General features: G+C 38.0%; 1 protein-coding gene across 1 annotated transcript in view; it reads left to right on the forward strand.

Annotated features, from left to right (window-relative positions):
- Positions 1–27,008, forward strand: part of FRMPD4 (FERM and PDZ domain containing 4) — a 99,343-nt gene extending 72,335 nt beyond the window's left edge. Inside the window, exons 5-16 of the mRNA XM_009071528.1 lie at positions 7,426–7,530; positions 8,722–8,829; positions 10,187–10,318; positions 12,382–12,501; positions 13,200–13,336; positions 14,288–14,414; positions 16,775–16,864; positions 17,411–17,593; positions 20,790–20,928; positions 21,512–22,573; positions 22,901–24,172; positions 25,313–27,008. Coding sequence (XP_009069776.1) covers positions 7,426–7,530; positions 8,722–8,829; positions 10,187–10,318; positions 12,382–12,501; positions 13,200–13,336; positions 14,288–14,414; positions 16,775–16,864; positions 17,411–17,593; positions 20,790–20,928; positions 21,512–22,573; positions 22,901–24,172; positions 25,313–26,664 — 4,827 coding nt within the window. The 3' untranslated portion in view covers positions 26,665–27,008. The remainder of the gene's footprint in view (positions 1–7,425; positions 7,531–8,721; positions 8,830–10,186; positions 10,319–12,381; positions 12,502–13,199; positions 13,337–14,287; positions 14,415–16,774; positions 16,865–17,410; positions 17,594–20,789; positions 20,929–21,511; positions 22,574–22,900; positions 24,173–25,312) is intronic.
- The last annotated feature ends 907 nt before the right edge of the window (positions 27,009–27,915 follow it).

The raw sequence follows: 27,915 nt of genomic DNA on the forward strand, positions 1-27,915 counted from the left end.
AAGGATGGCACTGAAACACTACTGTCCTGCCAACCATTTGGGCTGATGTGCCCAAATTATACATATATTTGTGTTGCCCCACTCTGGCATGTCTGTCAGAGTCTGCAAGCTCTACCTCAGCAGACAAAGCAGTCGTGTTTTGGACATTTTATCTCATGTAGGCATGAAGATTGTCTCCCCAAGAATGTCCACAGACCAGTTGGATGATGAGACTGATGTATGCGTATGATGATGGTGCTAGCTTTAATTGACCCATTTTTATCCCAAAGTCAAGATGCTTCAGTGGAATGAGCTAGCTGGGAGAGCCTCAACTTTTGCCTCCTGCAGATCTCCTCTGCTTGTGCACTGTAATTGTACCTTCCTACCTGTCCAGACTAGGGTCTTTTTTATTCATAGCAACCTTTCCTTATCACTTTCAACCCCTAGTTTTTCTGCAGTGGAAACAAAGGTGTGCAGAGGGATGTGGAGCACTTTGGATGCTGCCAGTGTGTGCAGTGAAGTTTGAGCCCTAAAGCCCTGCAAGGTCCCTCAGTTTATGCAACACTTGGGCTGCAGAGTCTCCTGTGTACTCCTGAGTCACCTTGGACATCTGGCCCATGCTGGCCCTCATAGTGCTGCAACACTGCTGTCTGTAGTGCCTGAGCCTTTCAGCCTTTCAGCTCTGCAATCCTGGGTGCTGCTGCACTCCAGCTGTGTACCTGTCCTGGTCTTCTATGCTAGGGGGTCCTCTGGCAAATACAGTTTGTCTTAGGGTTTGGAAACAAAATTTATGTCTTCAAAAATTATAATGCATATGTGTTTTCCCCATTTCTTTAATTTTGCCTCCTCTGTGTGTCCTTTTACTATTTTACCAATAAAACTGGAATGATGAAGTAGAAACCAGACAAAGGAAAAGTAAGAGCTTTTAAATAAAGACTGAATTTCTTCCCCATTCTTGGCAGAAATACATCTTTGCAAACATTTCATCGATTTCTCTTCTTGATGGTGATTTTCCTTCTATCATTGCATGAAAAATATCTGCCAAGATGGATTACAAGAGTGCTGTTTCTTAATTGGTTTTATTTGTGCTATTTAGCGTGTTTTGTTTTTGCATTCAAGTAACTAGCCTTTATGATTGCAGGTGGAAGTAGATGTAATCTAGATTTATAGTACTCTGTAGTTCACTTAGTCCTCTTTTGAAGATTTTGCAGATCATTTTTGCTTACGTGCATTCAGTTTTGTTTAATGCTTAAACTCACTAAAATTTCATTTTAATTATGACCAAGCCAAAACATAAGGCTATCTTTTTCTTTCCATCAAGCTAAAAATCTCTGCTAAGTTCTTATCACCACTGTTCATAAGGAGGTCACTGAACAGCTGAAGCAGTTCAGACCATTCAAAGCTTGATTTCTGGAAGTATGGCATTTGATTATCATTTCTGACCATTTTATTCTGTAAGTGAACTATCGTTCTGATTGTTGCCTTATTAAGTTTTAAGCATTACTCAAATAACTTGCCTGTTTGATATCTGTTCAGATTTTATGTGCAGAGCTCATTTGATAGGTTGCTTTCATGATTAATCTCTTAAGCTCCTTGGACGAAGTCCAGGCCCAACTGAGATCTATGGCAACTTGGCTGTACATAAGTTCTGCAACAGGAAAAAGATAAGATCTTTTTTGTTTTGAAAGAGATGCTTCTTGTTATAACATGGTTATATGTCTGAGACACAATATTTACAGAAAAACTGCAATAAATAACACTGATTTGTGGATCATAATGATTGTGGCAACAATCTTACTGAGAATCTCACAGGATTTTTCATGCTGCTTTGCCTTCTGATGTTCTGTATCAGAAGCAACTGATATATCTGGACTTGTGGTTGTAAAGAAGAAGCAGGTTTGCCACAAAGACTTCAAAATCTAAAGTGAAAAAGATTATCAAGTCGTAGTTTTAGAAACTGTTTGTAAGTCAGACATAAGCCTTCTGAACGAGATGATTTTTGACTGTCTGAATTTGTGAAGTTAATTTAGAAATTACATCAACTTTTTGATGTAATTTTTCTTTCAAAGTCTACAGTTTTTACAGTTATCCTGGGGACCTTTTCCTCTGTGTAACTTCTGTATCAGCTTTTTGGTATGGTCAGTTCCATACGTAGCTTTAATCCTATCTGGGAGGCAATCATGGTGTGGTTAATGACAAACTTACCATCACTGCATTGCCTCCTGGAAGTGCTGGCTGGTCCATGGCCACTGTCCAAACACTTTTTCCTCTTTGAAGCAGCCTCCCATCATGTCAGACCTCTCCCGTTCCATCTCTGTGGTGCAAATCCCAGTGAGCACTGCTGCTCCTGATCTATCTCCCTGGAGACCTCTTAGTCTCTGTAGATTTTTCCAGATTGTGGTTGTATGAATGCATGATCTTTTCAGCAGTGAAGACTGTGTGAAAATTCAGTGTGAACTTCCAAGTTAATTCTTTTAGCTATGTGGAAATAGCACTTCCAGACTTCCTCCTGTCCACTGTTTTCATCCTTGCAGTTCTTCCCACCCACCCACTGCCCTTCCCTGCAGTTGCCATTAGATCTCTTTCCCCTCTTCATTAGCCCTTTCTCTCATCTCACGTGCATTATCATTCATTCAGTCCTTCATGTATTCATTCTAGCCTATGTTTCTGTGGGGTGAAGGTTTCTTTCGTTCCCAAGGATCCTCATCCTTGCAGAGTTGTAGGCCAGTAGTATGGCATGGCTGACTTGTATTTTTGCACTTTCTGCACTTGATTAAGAGCAGTCACCTGTGTATAAGAATGTAAAGGAGAAATCCATGAATGTAAAGGGCTAAATGTTGGGGAGGCAGAATCCCACAAGGCCAGGGGAGGGGATCTTATGCAGGACCTTCATATTTAATAAACACAGAGATGGATGGCCCAGGCCCATCTAGTCATGAGATGAGCTGCAATACCTGCACATTCCACAAAGTCTGAAGCTACCCTATGGTTTCACTCATGTCTTTCTGGGGGCAATCACAGTGAACCAAGCTGTAATATACTGTGAATGCAATGAATTTGATTTTCTCAATGTCTGTATTAAAGTAAGGTTAGGCTATTCCCTGCACTAAAGTTACATGTTATACATCTGTGGGACTAATGATCAGACTGTGATTACCATCTAAAAATGGTAAAACATAAACAATGCAAATAGTAAAATACAATTGTCTATGATAGATCACCAACTTTTAAGAGAGAACCCAGATCTGACCACTATTTCAGCAATTAAATTTGTGCCAAGGATTTAAAAAGGAAATACTCGATGATAGTATGTCAGTGCCATGTGGTTATAACAAATTACTGCATGGAAAAACTTCTCCATATTATTTCTTCTGTGCCCCTACCTGCTCTTCTACAGTGCTCTTGTGGGCCAGTGTAGTTGTTTCAGCCTCATTGACAGCTATAAATGGCAGTATTTAGTTTGCCTTTTGGGCATTATGCCCTGTTCCCCTGAATAAATTTAATTCATCCTCTTATTCACATTTTATTTGCTTGCTAAATTTTGGCTTATATAATGGTTTTTAGGGGTAGACCAAAAAGTCAATACATTTTTGCAGTCATGGAATTTTTTTCTCATTTCCTAACACACATAATATTACATATTAAACTAATTACTATTTTAAAATAAGAAGCTTAAAATATATTGCATATATACACTCCATGGCTATATAAAAACTACAGTATTTCTGTAGTTTTTAATCTAGTATTTCTGATTTTGATGCTTATGGTAACAGAGCTGGTTTTCTTTTCACCTTATGACTGTCCTATACTGCTGTCATTTCATTTCTTTATGGTAGCTCAGTACTACACTATGCTTTTCTAAATAATAAATCCTCATTTTTCTTGAGCATTAGTAAAGGTTTTGCTGTTGCAGCACCTCTACTGGCAAGAGCACTTAAAGGGGCTTTTGCAGCAAATATAAAATACTTCCCTTGCAATCTTTGTTTATAGTTTACCTGCAAAAGTGCACAAAGTACTAGACAATTTTATTTTCATCAAAAACATTTCCCTCAATATGTAGGCTATTGTTTCTAAGATCTTTCAAAAAATGACCTGCCATAGTGCTGCTGACAGAAATAAGATCTAATTTTGAAAAGTCCAGAAAATGAGAAAATATCATTTTCCAGAAAGTCTCCTCTTGTTATAGCAATCTCTCATGCTTTGACCCTTCTTCACTATCGCTTCCTCCAAGCAAATCTCTATGCAATGCTTTACTTTTCTTGTTAGCAGCTTCTCTAGGTAGTGTTGAAATCATCAGCTGATTTTTTTTTTCTAAATTCTGTGTAAACATAAAAATTGTTTACAATCCTGATAAATTTGATCTTTTAATAGGAAACAATGCTTATGTCATACAGAGTGAAGTTTGGAGGTTTTTGAATTATTTTGATTCCTTGTTAAAATGTCTGTCCTCATTTTGCAAAAGTCATTCTAATTAAGCTGTTTTTATCTGTGACAATGCAAATACTTTACTTGCAGTGATAAATGTTCTGCATTAGTGTAAACACCTCCTGCTTAAGGTCATTAACTGAGGATAATAGCTTCCATTTGGCTAAAGGACAGAGTATCAGAAACAACTGAACCTGGCAGTCTGAGAATCATTAATTGATAACATTCTTCTCCTACAAACCTAAAGGCATTAAAATAGAATAGAGCAGCACATCATCTTGCTGAGACTCTGTTAGACAAGCAAGTTTCGACAGTCAGCCCCAACTGTTTTCCTAGGTATTTGCTGCACTCTTTGGAAACACTTCCTTTCTCAAAGAGAAAACGTCAAGTAAAGGTAGAAACAAAGAGATTGTGTAATTAAATGCAAAAGCTGTGCTATTATTCAAACCTTTAACCAGCAGAGAACATTCCCCCAAATACCTGGTGCAACTGTTTTAGTTTTTCTTACTCCCCTGTTTTATAGTTTGAAGCTTTTTGGAAAGCGATCTGCTTCCAGGCTCACCCAGAGTGTCTGGCAAAGGGCCGGAGTCCTGCCCATGTTGCCACAGCAGAAGTGGAAATGGAGGGAAGCCCCATGTTTTATGGTCAACCATGGTGTGCTCCCCTGGCTGTGCAATATGTACATTAAACCCCTTGTCCTGGAGGGGTTCTTGGGTACTCACATATGTTCAAATCTTCAGTTGCCTTGGACTCCCCTATTGCATTTTTGCAATAACATAATTTAAATGTTAATGCCCCCCACAAGTGACTTTTGAGGTTGTAGAGAGGAAAAGAGAGAGGTTGTAGAGAGCGACAGAGACACACAGCGGTTAGCCAAATTTGCTGTATGGGAATAATCTTGCCAGAATCTAGAGAAAATTTGACAGTCTGCCTGTAAAGAGAGGCCAGACTGGTGACTCATCTGCAGCAAGAGCAAACAACTGTACAAAGCTTTTTCCAGCAAGAAAAGTAAGTGAAAGCCACTCTTTACCCTGTGTCTTTGCAAGGGAAAGCCAGTAGCCCAATCCTATAGCTGTGGTGCCCTGTGGTAGTGGGAATCAACAGGTTGCAGTCCATGACTTGGGTGCATTATAGACTATCCCCCTTACACACTGCAGAGGGGGACTTCATGCAGAGGAGGAAAATTAGGCAAGGCATCTGTAAAGTTATTTTACTAATCATTATACTATTGTATAGTATGTCTTTCTAGGAATTCAACTAGAGTACAATATGTAAGCTGCTTCAGTGTTTCCATGTTGTCCCCTCTTGCAGAAGAAGTCAACAAGGCCCCTCACCCCAGACACTGACTTTTCTTTTTTTTCTATAACCTTACTTTCTTTCTGGAGGTTGCTTCAAATCTTCTGGGGGACCTTCTGCATTTTCCAGCACTGGCTTTGGAAGCTGGGCTTGGTTTGTTCATGGGGTTAAATTTTCTGTCATTTACAATTATTGATTAAAAAATTGCATGGTCATATCTGCTAGAGAAGAGGTAAGAAAGAATGAAAGAACTGTGAAAGTGAAGAAGAATTTATTTTTATTTCTTGGTTCTATTTTGTGCTCCAGGAATTATCGGATGGCTCTGATATTTCCTGGGAGAACGTGGCATCGTTTGTTCCTTGTTCACTGGTTGATACTGAGCCTATGGTAATAGTTACCACGTTTTCAATGTGATAATAAATCAGAGGCATACAGAAATGAGCTAGAGACTTCTTACTGCTAGTTAATAGAAACAAAGCTTCTCTATCACAAGAAATAACTTTTTAAGCAGTTTCAGCAGAGATCAGAGACAACAAGAGCATGTATGCTTGGACTACTCCATCACTCCTGCAGATTGTTAGTTGAGTCAAAATTTGAGTGATGGCAACAAGACTTCCTGTGTTTACAAGGACTGCTGTTGTGCTGCATTGATCATCACCACTGATGCCTGCACTTACTTCTCACAGGCAAGCCAACATGAGTTAGTCTTTTCAGCATCCAGAACTAGTAAGGCCACTTCTCAGGAGTTAGAATAAGATTCAGAAAATCTTTAATTCTTTTTTTACAGAAACAAATGGACCAAAGCCTGGCCCAAAGGAGCCCAGTGACTTTCAGCCAAAGTCAGAATTTCTTCCATTGCCCATTATCATGCTTATGGAGTTAGGGAATGGCAGAAGGGCTGTGTTTGTCACTGACCTGAGAATAAAACTGCCTTTCTTCTGCTGCTGAAAATGGAAATCCCACTGACTGTGAATATTTAATTTATTACTAAAAAATGTTGTTAGTCAAACTCCTCAAATGGAGAACATCTTTATTTTCCAAGGGCTGCACACTTGATCACATGTGAATCTATTGTATAATGTAGTAAACAAAGTCAGGCAGGTCACAGAAGAAAACTAGGAATGCTTCTAGACTTCTAATCCATGAAGCCTTACAAAGTGTCTGACCTACTGAAGACAAGCTTTTCACAGGATGTGTGTAGGGGATACCTTCAGGGGAAGCCTGCAGGTGCCTCTTGATGGTTTTCACTTGTGTTTTGAAGTGGACTAACACAGTGAGAAGCCACTGCAATTGAAGAGCTCTCAGACACTTTCTTTTGCAAAAGTTGTGTGTATATCTATCTAGCAGACCACAGATTATGAAAAAATTTTCCATTTTGTGTTCGAAGGAGGGGTCACTGGTAGGTCACTGGTCAGTGTCTATTTATGCACAGAAGTTTGGTTGACAGTAGTCATTGTGGAAGCACTACAAGGAATTTATATGTACACTGAGAGCCCTTCTGATCACTCCAGTCTGACAGTGATTCCTTATGTGTATGTATATATGTATTATCTCAGGATGCATTATGGTTTGGCTGTATTTCCATTCTTCAGTGAATGGTATGCAAAGTGTTGCTGTATACATGGAGTTCCCAGTGCGTGAGAAACAGGGGGCATAACTGAAAAAGGAAAGGTAGGTTTTAATTTGAAATTATATGATATATCTTGTCATCATCTTTTCTTCCAGTCTCCTAAATCAGCTTTTATTAGTGCTGCAAAAAAGGCAAGATTGAAGTCTAATCCTGTCAAAGTGCGATTCTCAGAAGAAGTGATTATCAATGGCCAGGTATCGGTGAGTATTCAGCTATTTAACCTCAGAAAGGACTGAGCATTTCATCCAAAGGTACAGGCCAAGGCTGGAAAGGGAGGGAATTATATGGTAAAAACAATGGTGAGAGACTTTCAAAGGGAAAGGTTTTTCTGCTTCTGAAGTTTTCCAAATATTTTGAAAGTCCATTGGGCTGATAACTTCGTGAAAAATTTGTCCCTTAAAATAAGATTAAAATGCTAATGAATTTTTGCGGTGATAGCACATATGTGTCTGTCTTTATAGGCTTGATAATGCATGGTTGTTGTTGTGGGGTTTTTTTAGATCGATTTTGTATTGTGAATGCCATAAACTCAAGAGAAGTACCATGTCAGGAAAGCCAACTAAAATTACCTTACAGATCTCTCTCAAATTTATTTTCTCTACTTGAACTTCTTGTTTCCAGCCCTCAGGCAAAGTCAGCCTCCCTTTGAGAGGCACTGAACTCCTCCTTAAACATGAACTCCTAGCTAATTTTCATAATCTGCCATAACATAATTCCAAACTGATGTCTTTATCCAAATCTCTTCCAAGTGTAAATTGATCTTGCATTTTTTCAAAAGCAATTCCTGCTTTTTAAAATGCAAATAAAGAAGCAAAATAACACAACCCCCAATCTTTGTTTGTTTCCCTTCCTTTTTCCTCTTTATTTTACTACCCTTGTTATGAATCATCAAATTAAGTGCTCTTCTTAAATGATGACAGATATTAGCATTTAAGATCCATCTTTAAGACAAATGTAAAACACCTTGATTGTAATTCTTACTAATGAATCTGCAGTTTCTGTTTTGTAGGCTGAAGGTGCTAAATAGCTCACTGTATTCAGAGAAAGTGTAATCCATTTTTATGACTTACTGAAAATGTTTCCATTTTAGAGGTAATATTTATTGTCAAAGAGATGGTATTTAGGCAAAGACAATGTTCCTAGACAGACATAAAAATGTATGTAAACAGTTATATTTTTCCAGGATAGAGACATACAGGTGGTAGCTGTAATGAGCATGGCTAGGCCCTTGCAGGGCATTGATATTTCTCCTTTGAGTTTAGACCAACACTTTCCTTCTCAGTTGTTACCTGTCCATCTGAATGATGTACTTCTTCACTGTACTTCTGCAGAATAGTGTTTAGATTTCCCTTGTTACATGTTGTAATCTGATTCACTCATTTTCTTGACAGGAAACAGTTAAGGACAACTCACTTCTTTTCATGCCAAATGTTCTAAAGGTGTATCTTGAAAATGGACAAACCAAATCTTTCCGTTTTGACTGCAGCACTTCAATAAAGGTAGGGTAGATATACCTTGTTATGAGACCTTCAGTAATTATCCTTTGCTTGGAATGCTTTAAGAACAAGATTACTGGTGCGTTCCATTGGGGGTGGACTCAGAGTTCAAAAATAATGAGGATTTGGTCCATTTTTCTGCTGCTAAAAACGTATTTTATTGTCAATGAAGAAGAAGTAGAAGTGATCATTTTAATGTTCCTGGATCACTGTTAAAATTGAGTGGTCCTATCCTTTGATATGCTGCCAAACACTAGCATGATTTGTCAGCGAAAGTCAGTGACTAAGAAGATTAAGATGTTTGTTGCTAATTGAATATCAGCTAGCTTATCATCAAGTGAACTTAGGACAGGATATTGTAGGGTTATGCCAGTGATAAATTGCTCTCCTCAGGGAATACCCTTTGTGCTTTCCACAACACATTTCACATAGAGAAATAAAAAGGTGAAGCCCTGGCACACAACTGAGGCTGCTAGGGAGTATCTGTGACATTGTTCCTTGCAAGTTCCTAGATCAGAGACATTCACAATGTCTGCAAGAGCCTTGGAGTAGCTCAGTAAACATCACAGCTGGCACTATTGGGCATGCTGCTCATTTCCCAAGCATTACTGTTTGGATAAGATGGTTTTAGTACAGACTGGTTACCAAATCTAGTTCAGCACATGGCAGCACACACACCTGGAACACCAAGACATGGGAGATGATGGGTGGGAAGGATCAGTGAAGGCTGGGGATGCAGTTCTTGTCTGCATTGTCAGATTTTGCTAGTTTTAGGGGATTCTAAAGCTATACATATCTAAAGAAAGGCTGCCTTTGTGCTCACTGTGATACAGCAGCATGCTCAGTCAGTTAGAACAGCAAAGAGAATGATTTACTAAGGTAGACAAGAGGAAGTTTACTCCAGTCTGATGGTAAACCACACTTAAAAATGGACTGCAATATTTGTTAATAGTTCATAGATATACCTTAGGCATAAGTTGTGTGCAGGTAATGGATCCAAGCCTCCACTCTACGTCCGGGGGATACTGAATTCCTTCAGTCCATTTGAGAATTTGGTTAGGTGAAGAAACAGGAGACATGATTCATGTAGATAGTGAGGTCTCCATACCCTTGTAGGGCCCATGAGCCTACTTTACAGTAATTTCTATTATAAGCATAAAAACAGCCAACCTGTTCCAGGTTTTTTTTGCCCCTAAAGACCACACTTTGGCCATCACATTACATCAGTTTTTAGTAGTTCAGGGCTTCAGTTTAGGGCTTCTACCCTGTGCTAGGTACATGTAGGATGAGTGGCACTGATGAACTGAGTCCCAAGTACTTCCTGAATTTAAGCACATGTTATAAATCCTTTGTTAATTAGGATGTCATCTTAACACTCCAAGAAAAGCTTTCCATCAAGTGTATTGAACACTTTTCCCTGATGCTGGAGCAGAGGGTCGAAGGATCTGGAACGAAACTCCTTTTGCTACATGAACAGGAGACTCTTACTCAGGTTTGTGTGATGATACGTGAAAACAGGTATTAGTGAGATGGTTTAATCGGTAAATTATCCATCATTTTCTTTGCTCAAGTGAATTAGCTGCAAGATTTATAGATTGATACAGTCTGTCAAATGCAAATACTGTTTAGATGTAGTTGTAAGACTCAGGTTCTCACAAGAAACAATCATTTTACTGTTATACATACATCGTATTTCATTGCTTCACTGGGCCATTCAAAAGTGTTAAGAAGTTAGTTAAAAATCAGAGTGAAAGCTAGAAAAATATATATCAAGCCTTTTCATATCATACATGGCCCAGCTAGTAAATATTCTCAACAGCTGGAAAATCTATGGTAACAATTCTGAGAACCATAGTGTGCCCAAATTACTTTAAAAACCTTGTTTAAATTTTTCATTCCAATCCGATGATACAGATCTGTATCTGGGTGACAGGGAATACTCCTTTTCCTGTTGGAGTCAAGTTTGACTTGTTTATGCAGCGATATATTATGTCACTTCGGTGATGATGAATTGTGACCTAGAAAACACTGGTGTGACTTTCTTCCTTAGACCAGGGTGATGTGACTAAAGGTAAAGTTGCTTCACAGTTACCAGCAGAGTACCCTGATTTTAGCTGCTTATCATTTTGCCAAATTGTTTACCTTGAAATTTTCTATTATATTTCTGTGTTTCAGGAGACCACTAGTATTTTTTTTAAATTTCAACTAAATTTGAAAAAGAAAAGAAAAGGAGAAATGGATTCTTAGATCAGATGGGGATAAAAACTTAATTTAAATTACAAAATCCCCTTGATCCTATAACTAGAGTCTGTGTAATGATATGAAGGACCCTAGCTTAACAGCTAACAATCCTTCTAGGATTTTCTAACCTTTAAGCACTTGCTTTTGCCATGCTAACATGCTTTTCCTGTGGGTAGAAGCTACCCAGTGGTTGCACAATATCCAACAGTGCTCAGTGCTGGCTCTCCTGGCCTAGCCATCCCCTTTGAAGTAATTGGCAAAATTCTCATTGAAATCAGAAGGATCAGAATAAACCGATGCAGTGACCTTTCATAACCTTTTATGTACAGAGTATGCCTAGATACTTAGGAATGAGGTCATAGACGACATGAGACAAATACACCTTCAAAAGTTGCTAGGGCAAGACAGACTTCACTGGAAATTTTTGAAGGTACAGTTTTATCAAGTAAAGATGTTCATTATAAAGTACCCTAACTCTCTAACTGCATTAACCTAATTGAATAAACTACATAAACTGCATTAATTCTGAGAGTCTCTTCTTTGAAGTTCCTGTAAAATCATAAATATTTTAATTTGCCATTATAATGTTGCTGCTGACCATGATTTACAATGGTGCTATTGAATTGTTACCTTTTCATCCAATTATTCATTAGATATATGGTGGTCTGCTGTGAGATACCCAGATCATGGTGTTAGATGCTTAACAGTTTTGCTGACCATCACACAAAGTGGCTTTTCTAATTTTTTGGTCTTGGTCAGAAGTCATGGAGTAGATCTCTTAATCCAGAACTACCCAGAAAAAAAGACCTAGTTTCTCACAAATTGCCAAATGGATTAAAACAAGCAAGAGAAGATGAGAATAACAGCTGCCAAGCTGAGCCTCACCTGTGTTGTCAAACAGCCTAAGAAACAGTATGTGATCTCTTCACAAAAACCTTCTAGCTTTTCTCATTTATGAGTCTTTTAGTCCTGCTGAGGCTCAACTCAATTTGTATTTCACTTGGATGGTTACCATCAAGGTCTGTTTTCTCTGTCCTTCCACTCTGGTTTTGAATGAGTGAATTCTGTTGCTTTGAGGATGAGTTTTATCAGGCAGTCATGCCTCTATGAGTCTAAAAGTCTTTCCACAAGATTATATACATGATGTTCTTAGGTGAAGAACTTAATAAGAAGCCCATGCAAAGCACTTTGTTAGACAGAATTATTTTTCTTGCTACCACATGGCTCTGGAGCAGGGTCACATTACCCAAGACTAGAAACCACATTGCTCAACCAGGATTGTCAAGATGTAATATCATTGTTGCACTGCCCTAGGTGACCCAAAGGCCAAGCTCGCACAAGATGAGATGTCTTTTCAGGATTAGCTTCGTCCCAAAGGATCCCATTGATCTTTTAAGAAGAGATCCAGTTGCTTTTGAATATCTTTATGTACAGGTAGGTGAAAGCACAGCCATTGTTAGTATAAAGGAGGGTAAAAAGATGCACTTTTGTATGTACAAATCTACATCTTCACATAAAAAGCATGGCTGCAGTAAATCCTGGCTTTTATTTCTGCTGCATAAAGCCAATGAATGCACTTGGGGAATGTGCAAATCTCTATCATCTGCAAACTCCCCTTTCTTCATAAGTCTCTCCAAATAGTAATGCTTTGATAACTTTCCAAAATATATTTGGCTTTAGAAAAGAGTGAAGCTGAATTAATCACTAATACTTATTTATGGTACTGTAATATCAGTCAGAAATTATGTCTGAAAAGGAACTTCCAGTAAAGTGGATGGGAAAACTGATGTACAAACAATGGTGTTCTCCTGAGTATCTCATCAGGTAGAATCCTGCTAACTCTCCCAGCTCTCTTTGTGATGGAGGGAAGATGAAGAGAGTTGAGGTCAAAAGACACATGCCTTCTGCTCTTTGGCAGAAATACTGGTATTCCTCATAAGTGCCCATATCCTAGTGAGCATCTGACACCTCTGAGAGCAACAGTCCTACCTTCTTCACAGTCCTTCTTCTGGGTTTGGGGTTACACTTCGTGCAATGTTAATTTAAAAAAGAAAGGGGAAAAAAAAAGACGATAATTCATTTTTAGTGCAAGATTTTTTAACTTGATGCTCCCTCTACTGGTTCTTTGGCAGAGCTGTAACGATGTGGTTCAGGAAAGATTTGGACCAGAACTGAAATATGACATTGCCCTGAGGTTGGCTGCATTACAAATGTATATCGCAACTGTGACCACCAAGCAAACTCAGAAAATCTCCCTCAAATACATAGAGTAAGTTGAGAATGCTGTGTGTTCTTTAAAAGTGAAACTTTAGGGGTAACTTGTAGATTCTTTAAGATTATTTCTTTAATATGTCTGTATGCATGCATGCATCAGTTTTAGGTTTATTCTTAGTCATTGAAACTGATTCAGGTGTGCTAAGAGCAGCATGTGTGGTCGTTTTGGTCCTTCCAGCCTGGTTGATTCTATGATTCTATGATTTACCTTTTGGTCACCTGTTTAAGCATGTGAAATAGCATTTAAATGTAAAGAAAATTAAATCATTTGCTTCCAGGAATTTAAGATCTAAGTTCATATGGGCTGAATCCTAAAGTTTTAGTAGAGATTATGATAGTAAAATTCAGATTATTGCTGGGTTCAGAAAACCCTGGGTTCAGGGTCATAGAGTCCATTTTCTAATATTTCTTAAATGCAGACGTATCCCAATAAACTGCTGTCTAATGTTAGACAACATGTATATGTAACTACAAAGATAAATCAAAGTTCCAAAGTGCAAATATATGTACAACTGCTTGGATCAAAGCAACAACAACAACAAAAACCACAACAAAAAAAAGGCAATGGCTGTCTGGTTTGCATGGTCTAAAAGAAACCTAGGAAAATAAAATTAAATCTGACATTGCATTCTTAAATTATCTGCTGTTTAAATACCACAATGGTACTTTCCTGTATAATTAAGTGTTTAACATCAAACTTAAACATTCTTTTCTGAATGGCATGATTGAAGAGATGGAAGGGACAGAAGATTGTTTATCATTTTAGAAGATCTTTTTCATAAGAAATACATAGTTTGAATCTAGAAAATAATGTGTTATTGCACAACTCTGGACTTGACCAATTCTCCTGTTTTCAGGTGATCATTCACTTGGCAACATAGTCACCAGTCTTTAGATAAATAATCATCATAGGAATGTGAAATTAAATATATGCCTTTTATTGCAGAAAAGAATGGGGATTAGAGACTTTTCTTCCATCTGCTGTGCTGCAAAGCATGAAAGAAAAGAACATAAAGAAAGCACTTTCCCACCTTGTCAAAGCAAATCAAAACCTAGTTCCTCCAGGCAAAAAGGTATTACATTTGCATCTTAATGGAAAATATGTTTTAAAGAACAGAAAGGGTGGTGTGCATGGAAAACATTTAAAGCTAACCCTTCAGAGAAACACCTAGCCATTATATTTTCAGCTATTTAACTTTGGGTGCTTGTACAACATAGCCAAGAACAATTAAAAATAATTAATGATGCCCCAACTAAACTACCTTTTTATCTTGAGAATGACAGAGAACTGGTTATTAATTCTTCATGTATGGTGAAGATATATATTTTTAAAATTAATTTAGTGCTTACCATTAATGGCATATTTGTTAGGAAAGTTATTGTTCTCTCTCTGATGCTCTCATCTGAATCACATTAACCTATGTGCCTGACATAAATGCTGTTTTTCAGATTGTTTTCTTTTATGCTGTAGAGAGAAACTTTTCGCTGGCCAAGATCTGACAGGATAGATGATGGTCCTTACAGTAAATGACTCTCCTTGTGTTGTAAAATGCTTTTCTTAGCACTCAGTTTTCACTTTAGATGGAAAAAACATGGAGAAGGCAATGTCTCTGAGAAATGCCTTTGTTATGTGCATACAGCTGAGGCTGCTTTTAGACAATGTAATGAGGTTACTTAGTGCAGGTCATCTAATCTCTCTTTGTAGTCAATGGAGAGGAACAGAAACTTCTAGGGAGCAATTCATCCCATCCCACATTAGGAGTCAAAAATAGGTCAGATGACTTGTGTCCTAGAAATGCTTATTTCTCTTCATAGACTATAAAAAGAACATAAGAGTGACTAGTTGAGACATGAAATGAGTTTAATCCTGCTTCATGGCACTGTGTTTCTGAACAGAAAAACCTCAAAACACCTTGTGCCTGAGCTAAGGTGATCAGCAGAAATCCTGCTTGGAGGTTTCAGATCACATCATGACTGTGAACATAGGTCTATGTGTTTGACCTGCAATGCTCAGGAAGAAAGGCCACCTCTTTGACTGAAGCACTGCATGTCTCCCATACTGCAGAAACTAAAGCTAAATTGTTCCAATTGATTATTATTTATTCTGGTAGTGTAAATTTGGGGTTATTTTGGAAGCTGTTGCTGTTTCAGTCCTTGCAGGTGTTAGGTGTGTCTTACAGTGGCATACTGTAAGATACACCAATTCTTGATTGGAGGGGACATTGCAACAGTCCCTTCCTGCATCAAACAGACTTTATTGGGTTTGCTTCATTCGTTTTGATTTGAGGTTTGGAAACAAGCTGTTTGTACACCTGCTGCATTAGCAGGTAGGTCTCAGAAACAAAGCACCTGAGCTCATCATACCTTCTGTCTCACATGTAAGCACTAGCATAGGAACTGATTTTGTTCTGGAGTCTTCTCTTTCCTAGCATGAAGAGAAGCTTCTCATTCTCAGGATTTGCCTGTTTTTAACAACTCCTGTGCATTTTTCCACCTAATGAACACCTGGTGAAGGAAAGGGGAAAGCATTGCCACTAATTGCTCTGCTTTGGATTCATTTCCTTCTTGGTGTCTAGAAGAAACTTAGGATAGACCCTTAAAATACTGTTCAAAATCAAGTAAGATTTTGAATTAGAATTTTGGTGACTGAAATGAGACTAGCAAATGAGATGAGACTGTTTTACATTCTTTTAAAAGTGCAGATGTAAGGATTTACACCAGGGAGGTATAAGGTTTGGGTGAAATGAACTGTTTCTTGTTTCCATTACGTCTCATAAAGTATTTCAAAGTTTTCTTTTTTAAGTAGGTAGTTTAAGCTCAGAGGAGAAAAAGGGAGGTAAATTATGACATGTATTTCATGACATGATCAGATATATTGATGTGCTGTATTTAGCTTTCAGATTTATTACCTACTAAATACAGTGGGAGAGTTTTATTTTAGAAAGTAGGAAATGCAGTAATGAGTTGTAATAATATGCCAAATGCCACAAGTACCTAGAAAAATGTAATATGCATAGCTGACAAAAGCAAATTCTTTGTTCTCTTTCTCTGTATAGGTACATAAAAGTTAAAGAACTGATCAAGTTTCTGAATGGAAAGCTGCTGTCTAGCCCTGAAATCCTGCTATGAACAGATGTTTAATCTGAGTAGTTTAACATTTTCCCTTCATTGAAGCAGTTACAATGTTCTTGCAGTGCTCTGATCGCCCATACCCAAGTCCTCAGTGCATTTTAACTAAACAAGCAAGATATTAATTTTAAGAGAGAAACTGTTACTCCCCATCTGAAACTCAGGCATCTAAGGATTTAGTTTCAAGCTCCGAAGAGCTATTATTGCAGTTCATTCTCCTTAGATTACACAAATATTTTTTTTATGAATTTTAGAATGTCATGATTTCCACTGCTGCCTCTTACCCCTGTTTCTCCTTTCTCAGCTCTCTGCTCTGCAAGCCAAGGTGCATTACCTGAAGTTCCTCAGTGATCTACGATTATATGGAGGGCGTGTTTTCAAGGCAACACTAGTGGTAATATTTGTCTTAAATAGTTACTTTCTTCTCTTTTTTTTTTTTTTTTTTTTTGCAGAAGTTGCATCATAAAATTTTCTTTAGAAGTTTAGGTTCTAGTCATACATTTAAAAATCATTATTAATTGACGCAAATCACTTTTATTTTTTTCACCTTGAAAATTACATTCCTATTATCATTTGAATTTTACTGGGAATTCGGAGCTAGATAGCATTCTTTTTAGCAAATTGCACCATCCAAATAACTCTAGAATACTAAAATTATTAGTCTGGAAAAATCTTAATGGCAAAGCTTTTCTTTTACCAGAAGCAGAGTCCATCCATCCATCTGTTCATCTAACTACCAACCTAAAAACTAGAGTACAATCAACATCTAGCATGAAATTCCTTTCCTTTTAAATTATGAATCAAGTATGCTCTTATGTATTGTAGCTTCTTAGAAAAAACCATAATAATCTTTAAAGCAGAAATGTAGCTCCATGAAACTGAAAGAAGGCAGTACCTATAATGTTTTCCACTTGTGCTTCTTCTTCTTTTTCTGCTAAAGCAGGGAGAAAAGCGTTCAGAAGTGACTCTGTTAGTAGGGCCACGGTACGGAATCAGCCATGTGATAAACACCAAAACAAACCTTGTGGCTCTCCTGGCAGACTTCAGCCACGTGAACAGAATTGAGATGTTTACAGAGGATGAAATTAATGTTAGAGTTGAGCTGCATGTCTTAGATGTAAAAGTAAGTTTGTTATTGATTTATGTTGATACAGCATCTTTAAATAATGTTTTTGGTTTTACATGTGTATTAGATCAAGCTATTTTCATGCCAGTAATACTCTGAGGGTGCATTTTTAACTCTTTTTTTGGTCACAGTCCATGCATACTATGGCTTGGGTGTTTGAGGAGCCTACAGTGTACCAGACCAAAACATTTGTATTCTATTTTGGCTTTTTTCTCTCAGCTGACCCTAGGCAACTCACTTCATTGTTGTCTTCCTGGATTTCCATAGTAAGAAGAGGTGATGATGAACTAGGCCTTCTTTTGAAGCTCCTTGAGCCCCTAGAAGCTCTAGTGTACAGACAATATTATTACCATTACAGAATCACCAGCTACATTGGACACATGTTCCCTGTAATCCAATATAATATCCACAAGGTTCACTGCAAGTATCCACACAGCAGTTACCAATTAAATAAACTTTAAAAAGGCATGGGGTTTCTTCTTAGCCCTTACAATTCCAGTTCAGTGCTTTGCCCTGCATAATATATTCACAGATTCTCATCATCTACCTATGGTTGTCTAATTTCTCTTAAGTCCCACTTAACACTGCACCTGTGGCTCATAGTGGCAAAACGAGTGGAGTTTTGTCTATTATGTTTTCCTGTTTCTTCTTGGTGTGGTTTCTATTTGGTTTTGAAGTGAAAGGCTTCATAGACTTTCTAGAGCATTAATCAGGAGTTGTCATTATGCTTGAAACTTACATATTTGATTAAATTAAATAGAACTTAAGAGGTTTTTTTCTTACCCATCTACACAGAAAAAGCACACATGAGGAATATTTTGCTAAGCTTTGCTTTGAATACTTTAGGTGTATTGACCTGGAATTCTTTCCCTGTATTTAAGCTAATGAAAAAAAAATTCTCTCAATTAATCTAAATGCTCTTTGACAGCAACTTAAGAGAAATTTACAGGTTGGTGAGCACAGCATCTCTTTCACTTTACTTAGAAATGGTAACATCTGAGGATCTCAGCCTGCTTTACCTGTATTACTGTGCTAAATTCATAGCCCTCTTGTAAGAAAGCTGTTATCACCTTCTTACAGATGGAGAAAGTAATATAGAAGTTAAATCCTTCCCATCTGATCATATATAAAATGCAGCACTGTATGCCATAGTATTATGTATTACCATGGTATTATGCTCTTTTATATTATGTTTTTACTGTCTTATTGCAAATTGTGTGTCCCCATCTCCTTACATTTTGACACATGTAATCTTAAACCCAGAGAGACTGGCCTGCATTAAAATGACAAATCTAGGAGGTTCCAGATGGAATCTGACAAAAAATTGCCTCCATGGGACACAAGTAAGAGTTGTCACTATGTCCTTTGGAGGAGACGCAGGCACACACAGATAGGTATTCTCAACTGAGGTTTGCATCCCTCGACTTACCCTAAGGTAGCAGGTTTGTATATCCAGGTTCTGAATGTGCCAGTAGATGTCATAAACATTCTTATTTTCTTAACAAAAAGACAGTTTTGATTTTTATTTTATTTTTGTTTCTTTTAATATATTCTCAAGCATGCATCACTTGGCAGAAACAGGCAATAAAAGTTTAGCTGTCACAGGACTGTTCAGCAGCACTGTTTTCAGCAATCTGAGATTTCTATGGAGTTCATCCATTTCTGCCAATCATCACAGAAAACTTGAGCTAAACATAGCATTTCAAATGCTAGTTTCTAGCAGTCACTCAAAAGAACAGAAATTAATTAATATCTGTGAGCTTAATAATTTATAGTAACTTTTATAGCTATAGTTGAATACCTTGAAAGAAGCATGTATTGAATGTACAGCTCAAGCTGTAGCAGAAAATATTTTAAAGATAAAAAAAAAGTATAAATTTTCCCATGTTGCTGGAAACTGTTCATACACCATTCAGGGCACCCAGGCACATTTTGGTCTAAGATGCTGCAGCACAGGCATTTAAAAACTCATCAGACCTACTGTGGGTTTGGTTACTAAGCTGTGAGCATCAGTTATATTTTGGCCACAGCCTCCATCAGAATCAGTTGTCTTTTAAGTAGAAGGTTGGAGAGCCATCCTTGTTGCATGTAATATTCCTTCTGAAACAAATGATGCAGGTCCTTGCATCTGTCTTGTGACAGTGGGCTCTGCGTGCTAAATTATGACAAAGTGTCACAAATGTCCACATAGCTATGAGTCACTACACACTGTGAGTGATAAGATGGGTTGTCTATAGTCTAATTTCTATCTATGCATCATGGTAAGGACTTCATTTTCATTTCCTGTCTAGGAGTTATAGAGGATAGGCACCTTAAAATCAATTTGAGGAGAGCAACTTCTGGTATTAAAAGCTACAGTCACATAAACAAAAGGTTTAGGCAAAGAAATGTATACATTATGGCAAAAGAAAAGGAAATTAAAGAAAGCAGATTCCACATGGATGTCTCAGGTTCAGTGCTTGCTAGCCTGGCAGTCATAGTTTTTCAAAGCTCTGAGGTCTCTCATTTTTGTTAGGTCTGGCTTTTTCTCACAGAGTGTTTTCTTTGCTAATCTCCCTTCTGAGGATTCTGTGATCTTTCTCCATTATCTTTGTCTCTGTTTATCTGCTTATTTTTTCACCACCTGTCTTTTCAGTAATGCCAGGCCACAAGCACTGAAATCTTCTAAGCTGTCACTGCATCTGCTGTGTAATGGTAGCTTTAATGTCACTATTGTATTTTCTGAACTTTGACTTCCCCTGACTCTGTTTGCTTCCCATATCTTGCTTCTTTACATATGCTTAATGCCCCTCATTTTCTGGGAACCTGCAGATTCCCATACTACTGCAAGACTCCAGCACCTAATGTACCAGGTTCTTAACCTATGGCAGATTCAGAATAACATTAAACAGTGCTTTGTCAAAAATGATATGCCTATGCAAGAAAAAGATGGAGCAAGTGTCTTAAAATTGTTAGCTTAATTTAGAAAGAGAGCAAAATCAGCTGTTAAGGTGTCCAGTTGGACCTTACTACAACTCAAATCTTTTCTAAATTTTTGATACTGTTTGATATTGGTAGTGAGGAAAATAAGTTCTCATGTTTATTTTTCAGTGTGGTGTTTGTGATGTAATTTCTTTTGCTTTGATGTGGTAGTATTGTCAGCAGGTAAACAGATTGAGGAGGAACAGCCTTAACTTGATTGTGTTCTTCTTAGCCTATTACTCTTCTGATGGAGTCATCAGATGCAATGAATCTTGCTTGCCTAACAGCTGGATACTACAGACTGCTGGTTGACTCAAGGCGTTCAATATTTAACATGGCCAACAAGAAAAATACAGGGAGCCGAGAAACAGGTATTCATTTCACAGTATATTAATAATGGTCCAGTGTATAAAGCAGGTCAGCTTAAGCCAGAGCACCTCCAGAAAAACAGAAGGCTATGTCCAATGAGGTCTGATTGCTGGCTCAGACCTAGCACCACAGTATATCAGTTCAGCTTTATAGTGTTCTAATATCCAGCCTATGATAGCATCTTAATGGTAAAATAAACTATATGATGAATTTCTTTCATATTCTAGTGAAATAGATGCATGCTCCCTGTGAGTGTGATTATCTTATATGCATATATCTTTTGTAAGCATACATATCATGTTGAATAAATCAGCTGATTTTTTGTTGCTAGTCCTGGAATAGCATTTGTTCCTAGCTGAAGTTTAGTTTTGTTCTAGAGTATGAGAGTACCAGTTAAACTTTAGGTCATTAAATTGACAGGTACTTAGAACAGAGGTGAGTTTGGAAGCACTTTTCTGAAGTCTTTGATGGCTCAGTTGTCCTATTCATAGCTTTTAATGCTCGGCACTAGCAAATTATTTTTTAAAATTTACATGACTTTGTTCTTTGATTTCACAATGTTGATTTTATTTCACTATGCTATAGGACCTGAAAATAGAGGGAAGCATAATATCCTTGCTTCTGAGTGGAACTGTATACCAAAAACTACCACTTTCCTGGCTGAAGGAGATCAGGAGACTCAAATGTCCTTTGCTGATCCAAAACAGACGACTGTTGATGTTTCTGAAAGTCTGTTATGTCAAAAAGAACACAGACATCTGTACATAGAAAATGCTTATAATTCAGGTGGATTTGATCAGCATCTGGCCAAGCAAAGTGACCCTGCTGAAGCAGAAGAAAGCAGAAATTTTAATCAGCCTTCACTGCTGTCACTCTCAGGTTTGGAACCTAGCAAGAAAGCACAGGATTCCCCCAGGGGAGCAAAGGTTTCTTTTATATTTGGAGATCACAACATGGATGGTATGAGTCCCCAGACTCTTGGCTATGAAAGGCTTTTGGATGAAAGTCCAGAAGTACTAGAAAAACAAAGAGCCATTTATATTAGTAATGCCAATGACATTAAAGGCCTGGAGTTGTCAGCAGATGCTGAAAGCATTCAGTTTGCTACAAATTCTGTTTACGCAACTATAAGCGATGCTAAAATATTTGGAGCTGCAGAAGGGATAGAAGAGCCTTTGCTGCATGATATTTGTTATGCAGAGAACACAGATGATGCTGAAGATGAAGATGAAGTAAGCTGTGAAGAAGACATTATGGTAGGAGAAATCAATAGGCCTGCTCTTCTCAGCCTTTCTGGTTCTAGTGATGACATTATTGATTTGACTTCACTTCCACCTCCAGAAGGTGATGATAATGAAGATGATTTCCTATTGCACACCTTAAACATGGCCATTGCTGCTCCTCCACCTGGCTTCAGGGACAGTTCAGATGAGGAAGACTCTCAGAATCAAGCAACTCAGCCTAGAGACAACAAGGAGCAAGACAGTAATCTAGGCAATGATGACATTCCAGTGTCGCTTATCGATGCTGTCCCTACTAATACAGAGGGGAAGTGTGAGAAGGGGCTAGATGATGCTGTTGTCTCAACACTTCAAGCACTAGAAGCTTTGGCTGCTTCAGAGGAACAGCAGACGAATGACAATTCAGGTTCTTTCACCATAGTTACATTTATTCATTGAAAATCATTCCATCTCATCCATTTAGCTTTGGAAATACTCCATTTCATGAGGGTTGGTGTTTGTTTTTTTTAGTTTTCCTTTTTTTCCTTTTTTGCCATCGTTTTGCATACATCGTATTCTGTATTTTATGGATCTACCTTATGTTATTAAACTACCTGTCTCGGGAACTGTGCAATAAAGTCAAAGTATTCTTACAAAGCATAATTTTGTCTGTAACACACCCCCCTTGCTTGTCGCTTATCCAGGTGCTTCAGCTGCTGTCATTTAATTGACTCTTATCTTTTGTGGCTTGCAGGTGTAGCTATCCTGCGAGCATATAGCCCTGAGTCATCTTCAGATTCTGGCAATGAAACAAATTCCTCTGAAATGACTGAAAGCTCTGAACTAGCCACAGCACAGAAACAGTCGGAAAACACTGCACGTATGTTTTTGACCACAAATGAAGGCTACCAACCCCTTGTGGAAGAGCAGACTGAATTTCCCATTGCTAAGAATCAGGCTGGAGGGCCAGGCATGAAGTCCTCACAGCCTTTGGCTGGTCGTCAGGCTGCAGAGCTACAGTCTAAAGTTGTGCCTTCAAAGCAGATTCTTCATTCTGATAACATGGAAATGGAGCCAGAGACCATGGAAACAAAATCTGTCACTGATTATTTTAGCAAATTGCACATGGGATCCTTGGTATATTCTTGCACTAGTAAAAGGAAAAATAAGATGACAGACAGTGAAATAAAAGCACCCTCTGATGGCAATGCTACTGTGAAAAAGCAACAGGGAAATAAAAAAGGAGAGACTGAAGAAGATCTAAAAGCTAAATTTGGAACTCTATCAGCAAGAGACAGTCAACGCTTAAGCACTTTTAATGTGGAGAGAACTGCCTTTCGCCAAAGATGGTATGCTGCTGATGATGGGGCAGCAGATAAGCCAAGCCCAGAAACAGTGAACGGGAAGACTTTTCCAAGAGTTCCTGTCCTTGGTAAAACAGAAACTGACTGTAAGGATGAAGTGGATCCTGAGGTGGATCAGGATGACACCTCAGGTCTTAGCCAAGGTGAAAACTTCCTGTCAGATATGACTCCTGTGTCTTCAGCCAAAGACCTAAATGATGCAGAAGATACCGATTTATCTGCAGATGACCATCCTTCAAAGCTTCCAGAAGCTGAGCAGAGCGTGGCTAGACTTTGTGAATATCACTTGGCTAAGCGCATGTCGTCTCTGCAAAGTGAAGGCCATTTCTCACTTCAAAGCTCTCAGTGCTCTTCAGTGGACGCAGGATGCAGCACAGGCAGTAGCACATGTGCTACCCCTGTTGAATCTCCTCTTTGTACCTCTGATGTTAAACACATTATCTCTGATCCATCAATGAAGGGCATTGCTTATGTTCCAGCAGATGAAAGAGCTGCCATTCTTCCAAACCATGGAACAACATACAAGGACCTGCACCAGCAGCCTGAAGCTGTGTGTCACAGAATGACAGTGCCTGTTGTGCATTCAGCAATTAATGCTGAACCACTGTTCGGCACTTTGAGAGAAGGATGTCATCGGATTCCCAAGATAAAAGAAACTACAGGTACAGCAGTAATAAAGAGTTTCTTATATTTATTTCTAAAGCTGCATGTTTGTGTCGAGGACTAGGTAAGATATTTCTATGATCTTTATCTGGAATTACATCATCAAGCTGTAGCAGACAGTGGGATTAGACCTTCAGTTTGTCTATTTATTTTACTGTACAAGTTGAGTATTCTTACGAGCTGCATACTAAGATCAACATTTTAAAAAACCTCTTGTTACAGTTAAAAATATTTCGAGGGACACTGATGGAGAGTCCTCTTCCACTCTTTGGAAGTCTCTCCAAAATTCGTAGTCACTAGAGTTCCAGGATACTTGTTAGATTATAAAATGAGTTCACAAGGTATATTAATGTAGGAGAGAAAAGCCTGTGATTCATTTATTATGTATCTTATATGCTATTTTAGCAGATTGTCAAAAACGTACCAGTATGAATAAAAAGCTCTAAATGTAAGGATGAGAAAATGTCACTACCTTATTAAGCATGTATTTACTTCACAATCTGACAGTAGGTGTTTCTTCAAAGTTATACAAAATGCACAGTTTTTCAGAGATAGCATTGGAGATTCTTTCACTTGGGTTTTAAATGTTTCCCTTTTCCTGGGTTGCAGGCCACATGTAGCAGTAGTGTGTGAACACTTGAAAATTCAAAAGTGGAACAGACTAGGAGCTAGAATGAGAAATACCCTTTGTCTACCAAAAAATACCAAAACCAAAATTACCATGAATGCATCTTTCCATGCCCTCTCGGGTGTAGTTAAAGAAGGTATTTTAATCTGGAAACTATTCATATAATTAGTTAATAGAAAACATGCAATCCCTATATTAGGGAAAATTCAGGTTGTTTTATAGATGATTTTCTTTCTTTTTTTTTTAATTGTCTGATGTAGTGGAATGGATAATTAATTATTCATAAGTTATAATTTGTTGATACATTTTAAAAGACATTTTAGTGAAATACAAAAGATACAAGGAACTAGTAATAAATTTTTTTGTGGAATATTTTGAGGAATGGAGACCATTGGGAAATACCAGGAACAATTTGTCCTGACTGTTAATAGATATGTGAAAGTTCAGTCTCTGAATATTATCAGAGTGATGCTTAATTATTCTGTCTGCTCTTCTACTACCCCTAGTGTAGCTTTCACAGAGCCTGAAAAGGGAAGACAAGGAGGCATGCCTACAGCTTTTCCTAGACAGCCTCTAGCTGACTCCATCATGCTATCATCCATGCTATCAGAATCAAAGGTGCCAAGTCAAAATCAAGACTCTTGTGACATTCCCAAAGTAAATCAGGCTTGTGGGGCAACAGTTAGTTTACGGCCATATGACATGATAGGAGGAAGCCTCAGGATGCCGCAGAACAGGAAAGTGCTGAGACGCAGCAGCAGCATCATTGGAGGATCTGCAGGCATTGAGATGCTGTTTGAAAAGAAGGCAGCCACAGCCAGCTTGAAATGCCTGGACATCACCCGAAAGGTTGAATCCAAATCGGAGAGAAGGGTGGAAATTTCCCTGGGCAAAAAGCTGTCAAAAAGCTATTCTCAGAGTTGTGTATATGTCAGCACTGATAGGAAGGAGAGTAAGAGGTGTTTGGGCACAGGCACCAGTCAGAAGGACTCCAAGCAGTGTCGAACGTTGCCCTTGAGAAAGCTGGACACAAGCACCTGGAGGTGTCGTGGCCCTTTTAGCTATTGCTTCCTAAGCAGAGGAAACGATGACAACGATGATGAAGATGACCAAGACAGCCATCAGCTCTCACATCTCTTTGAACCACAGATCCCGTGTGAGCTTGCAGAACCAGTTGGTCAGTCGTTGTCCAGTGACAATGAGCAGAAAGTCTTGGGGTCCCCGAAAGCTTCTGAGCCCCCACAAGATGAGTCAGTCAATGAGCATGAGAAGAGCAGTGCTGACACCCAAGGTGGCCAAATTGATGTGAATCTCAATGATGTGGCCTTTGATGCACGCATCACACGAATAAATGTGATGAAAGAGAAGACTTATGCAATGCCTGATGGATTTATTGCAGCACAAAAGGATGCCAATGAGCTACTCTCACTGGTCCGAGCAAGTATGGGCAAGAGAGAAGATTTACATCCAGAAACATATGACCTTAAACTTTCTAAGTACAAACAACTGTTATCTATGGAATCGAGACAGTTGGGAAGTGCCTGCAGGAAAATGGCCATGGCTGATAAAAGCCCTGAGGAAATGCTTTTAGCTATGACTTCCAGCTTTCAAGTACTCTGTTGCTTAACAGAAGCCTGCATGCGTTTAGTTAAAGTAATGAACTCTGAAACACAGCAGCAGGAAATTATAGCTAAGATAGACGAGGTTGTAATAAACTACATTTGTCTTCTGAGGGCTGCAGAAGCAGTGTCAAGCAAGACCTCTGGTGATCCTAGCATTAAACTCTTGGCTCGACATTCGACTACCATGGCCGCTATTGTAAGCACACTAACACGTTCTCTTAAAATGCTTTTAAACAAATAAAATACAAAAGTCACTTCATAATCTACCTTTGCAAAGCCATACATAAAAAAACCTTTTATTTACTGTATGTGTATGAACTAATGTAACAAACTCAGCTTTCTCTGTATATTTTGTTATTTTATATAAAATAGGTATCAGATTAAAAAAAAAAGTTAAAATACTGAACACTGACGAAAGTAATGACTAGATATGTCCTTCCATTTATACAAAAACAAAAGCCAAAAAAACCCTCTCCCCAAGACCAGAAAAAAAAGAAACAGAAAAAAATCCCATGTAGGAGCAAATTGATGTTTGGCTATTTTTCATATAGTCAAATTTATGGTTGTATGAAGTGAACTTTTAAAGCCTGTTATGTCAATGAAGTTGTTTTCTGTTTCATCCAAGTTTTCACTTGGAGAATGCTCCATGTTTAGAAATGATAAATTAAATCATAATGTATATAACACAATATTTAATGTTTTAAAATTATAATTTTTAAGCATTGAAAATAGCAAAAAGACATTTAAAATCCAAGAGACTATTATAACTTACTAGAGAATATATATATAATAAATGACTCTTTTGTTCATATGGACTGAATTACCTGATTCTTCTTTTCTAGGAAATTCTGTATTTTAAAAAAAAACCCAACAAAACAAACAAAAAAAAAGTATTGAATATTCCAACTTCAGAGGTTATCTGATATATTGAACGTTAGCGTTGGCATTTTAGACAGTGAAGGTAACTGTGGAAGATTGAGGACACAGAAACCAGAGTGGTGGTGGTGTTCTCTCTGAAATGGAAGGTCAATGCCATAATAGTCAGACCAAAATGTATGGGGCAGGGCTACACACCCCTTTCCCTGGTAAGTGAGAGAGAGGACCATCAGGAAATTCCTATGCTGTTTACTGTTTCATCATATATCTATGGTGCATCTGAACAACATGAACTGCATCTATTTTGTTAAATATTTTATACTTCATATTTTATGATTCTGAATGTTTAACTGTAAATAAGTTAGAAATAAAATGAAGTTTTCAGAATACAATAAATATCTCTGAAATATTTCCAGCTAGAGACAGTTCTTCTCTTGAGTGATGACAAAGGCAATTTGTGAATAATATCTCCCATCTGAACCTTTCTGGAAAACATTTTGTAGTCTTGTGTTTGAGAGGCAGCCAAAGCAATAGCTCTCAGTTCCACCTGGGAAATAGGCTTTCACAAGAACATCTGTAAAACTTTTCAGTGACCAAGGAGCAGCAGCCTTCGTGG

Source organism: Acanthisitta chloris, unplaced genomic scaffold, assembly GCF_000695815.1.
Source record: "Acanthisitta chloris isolate BGI_N310 unplaced genomic scaffold, ASM69581v1 scaffold7590, whole genome shotgun sequence".
Lineage (NCBI taxonomy): Eukaryota > Metazoa > Chordata > Aves > Passeriformes > Acanthisittidae > Acanthisitta > Acanthisitta chloris.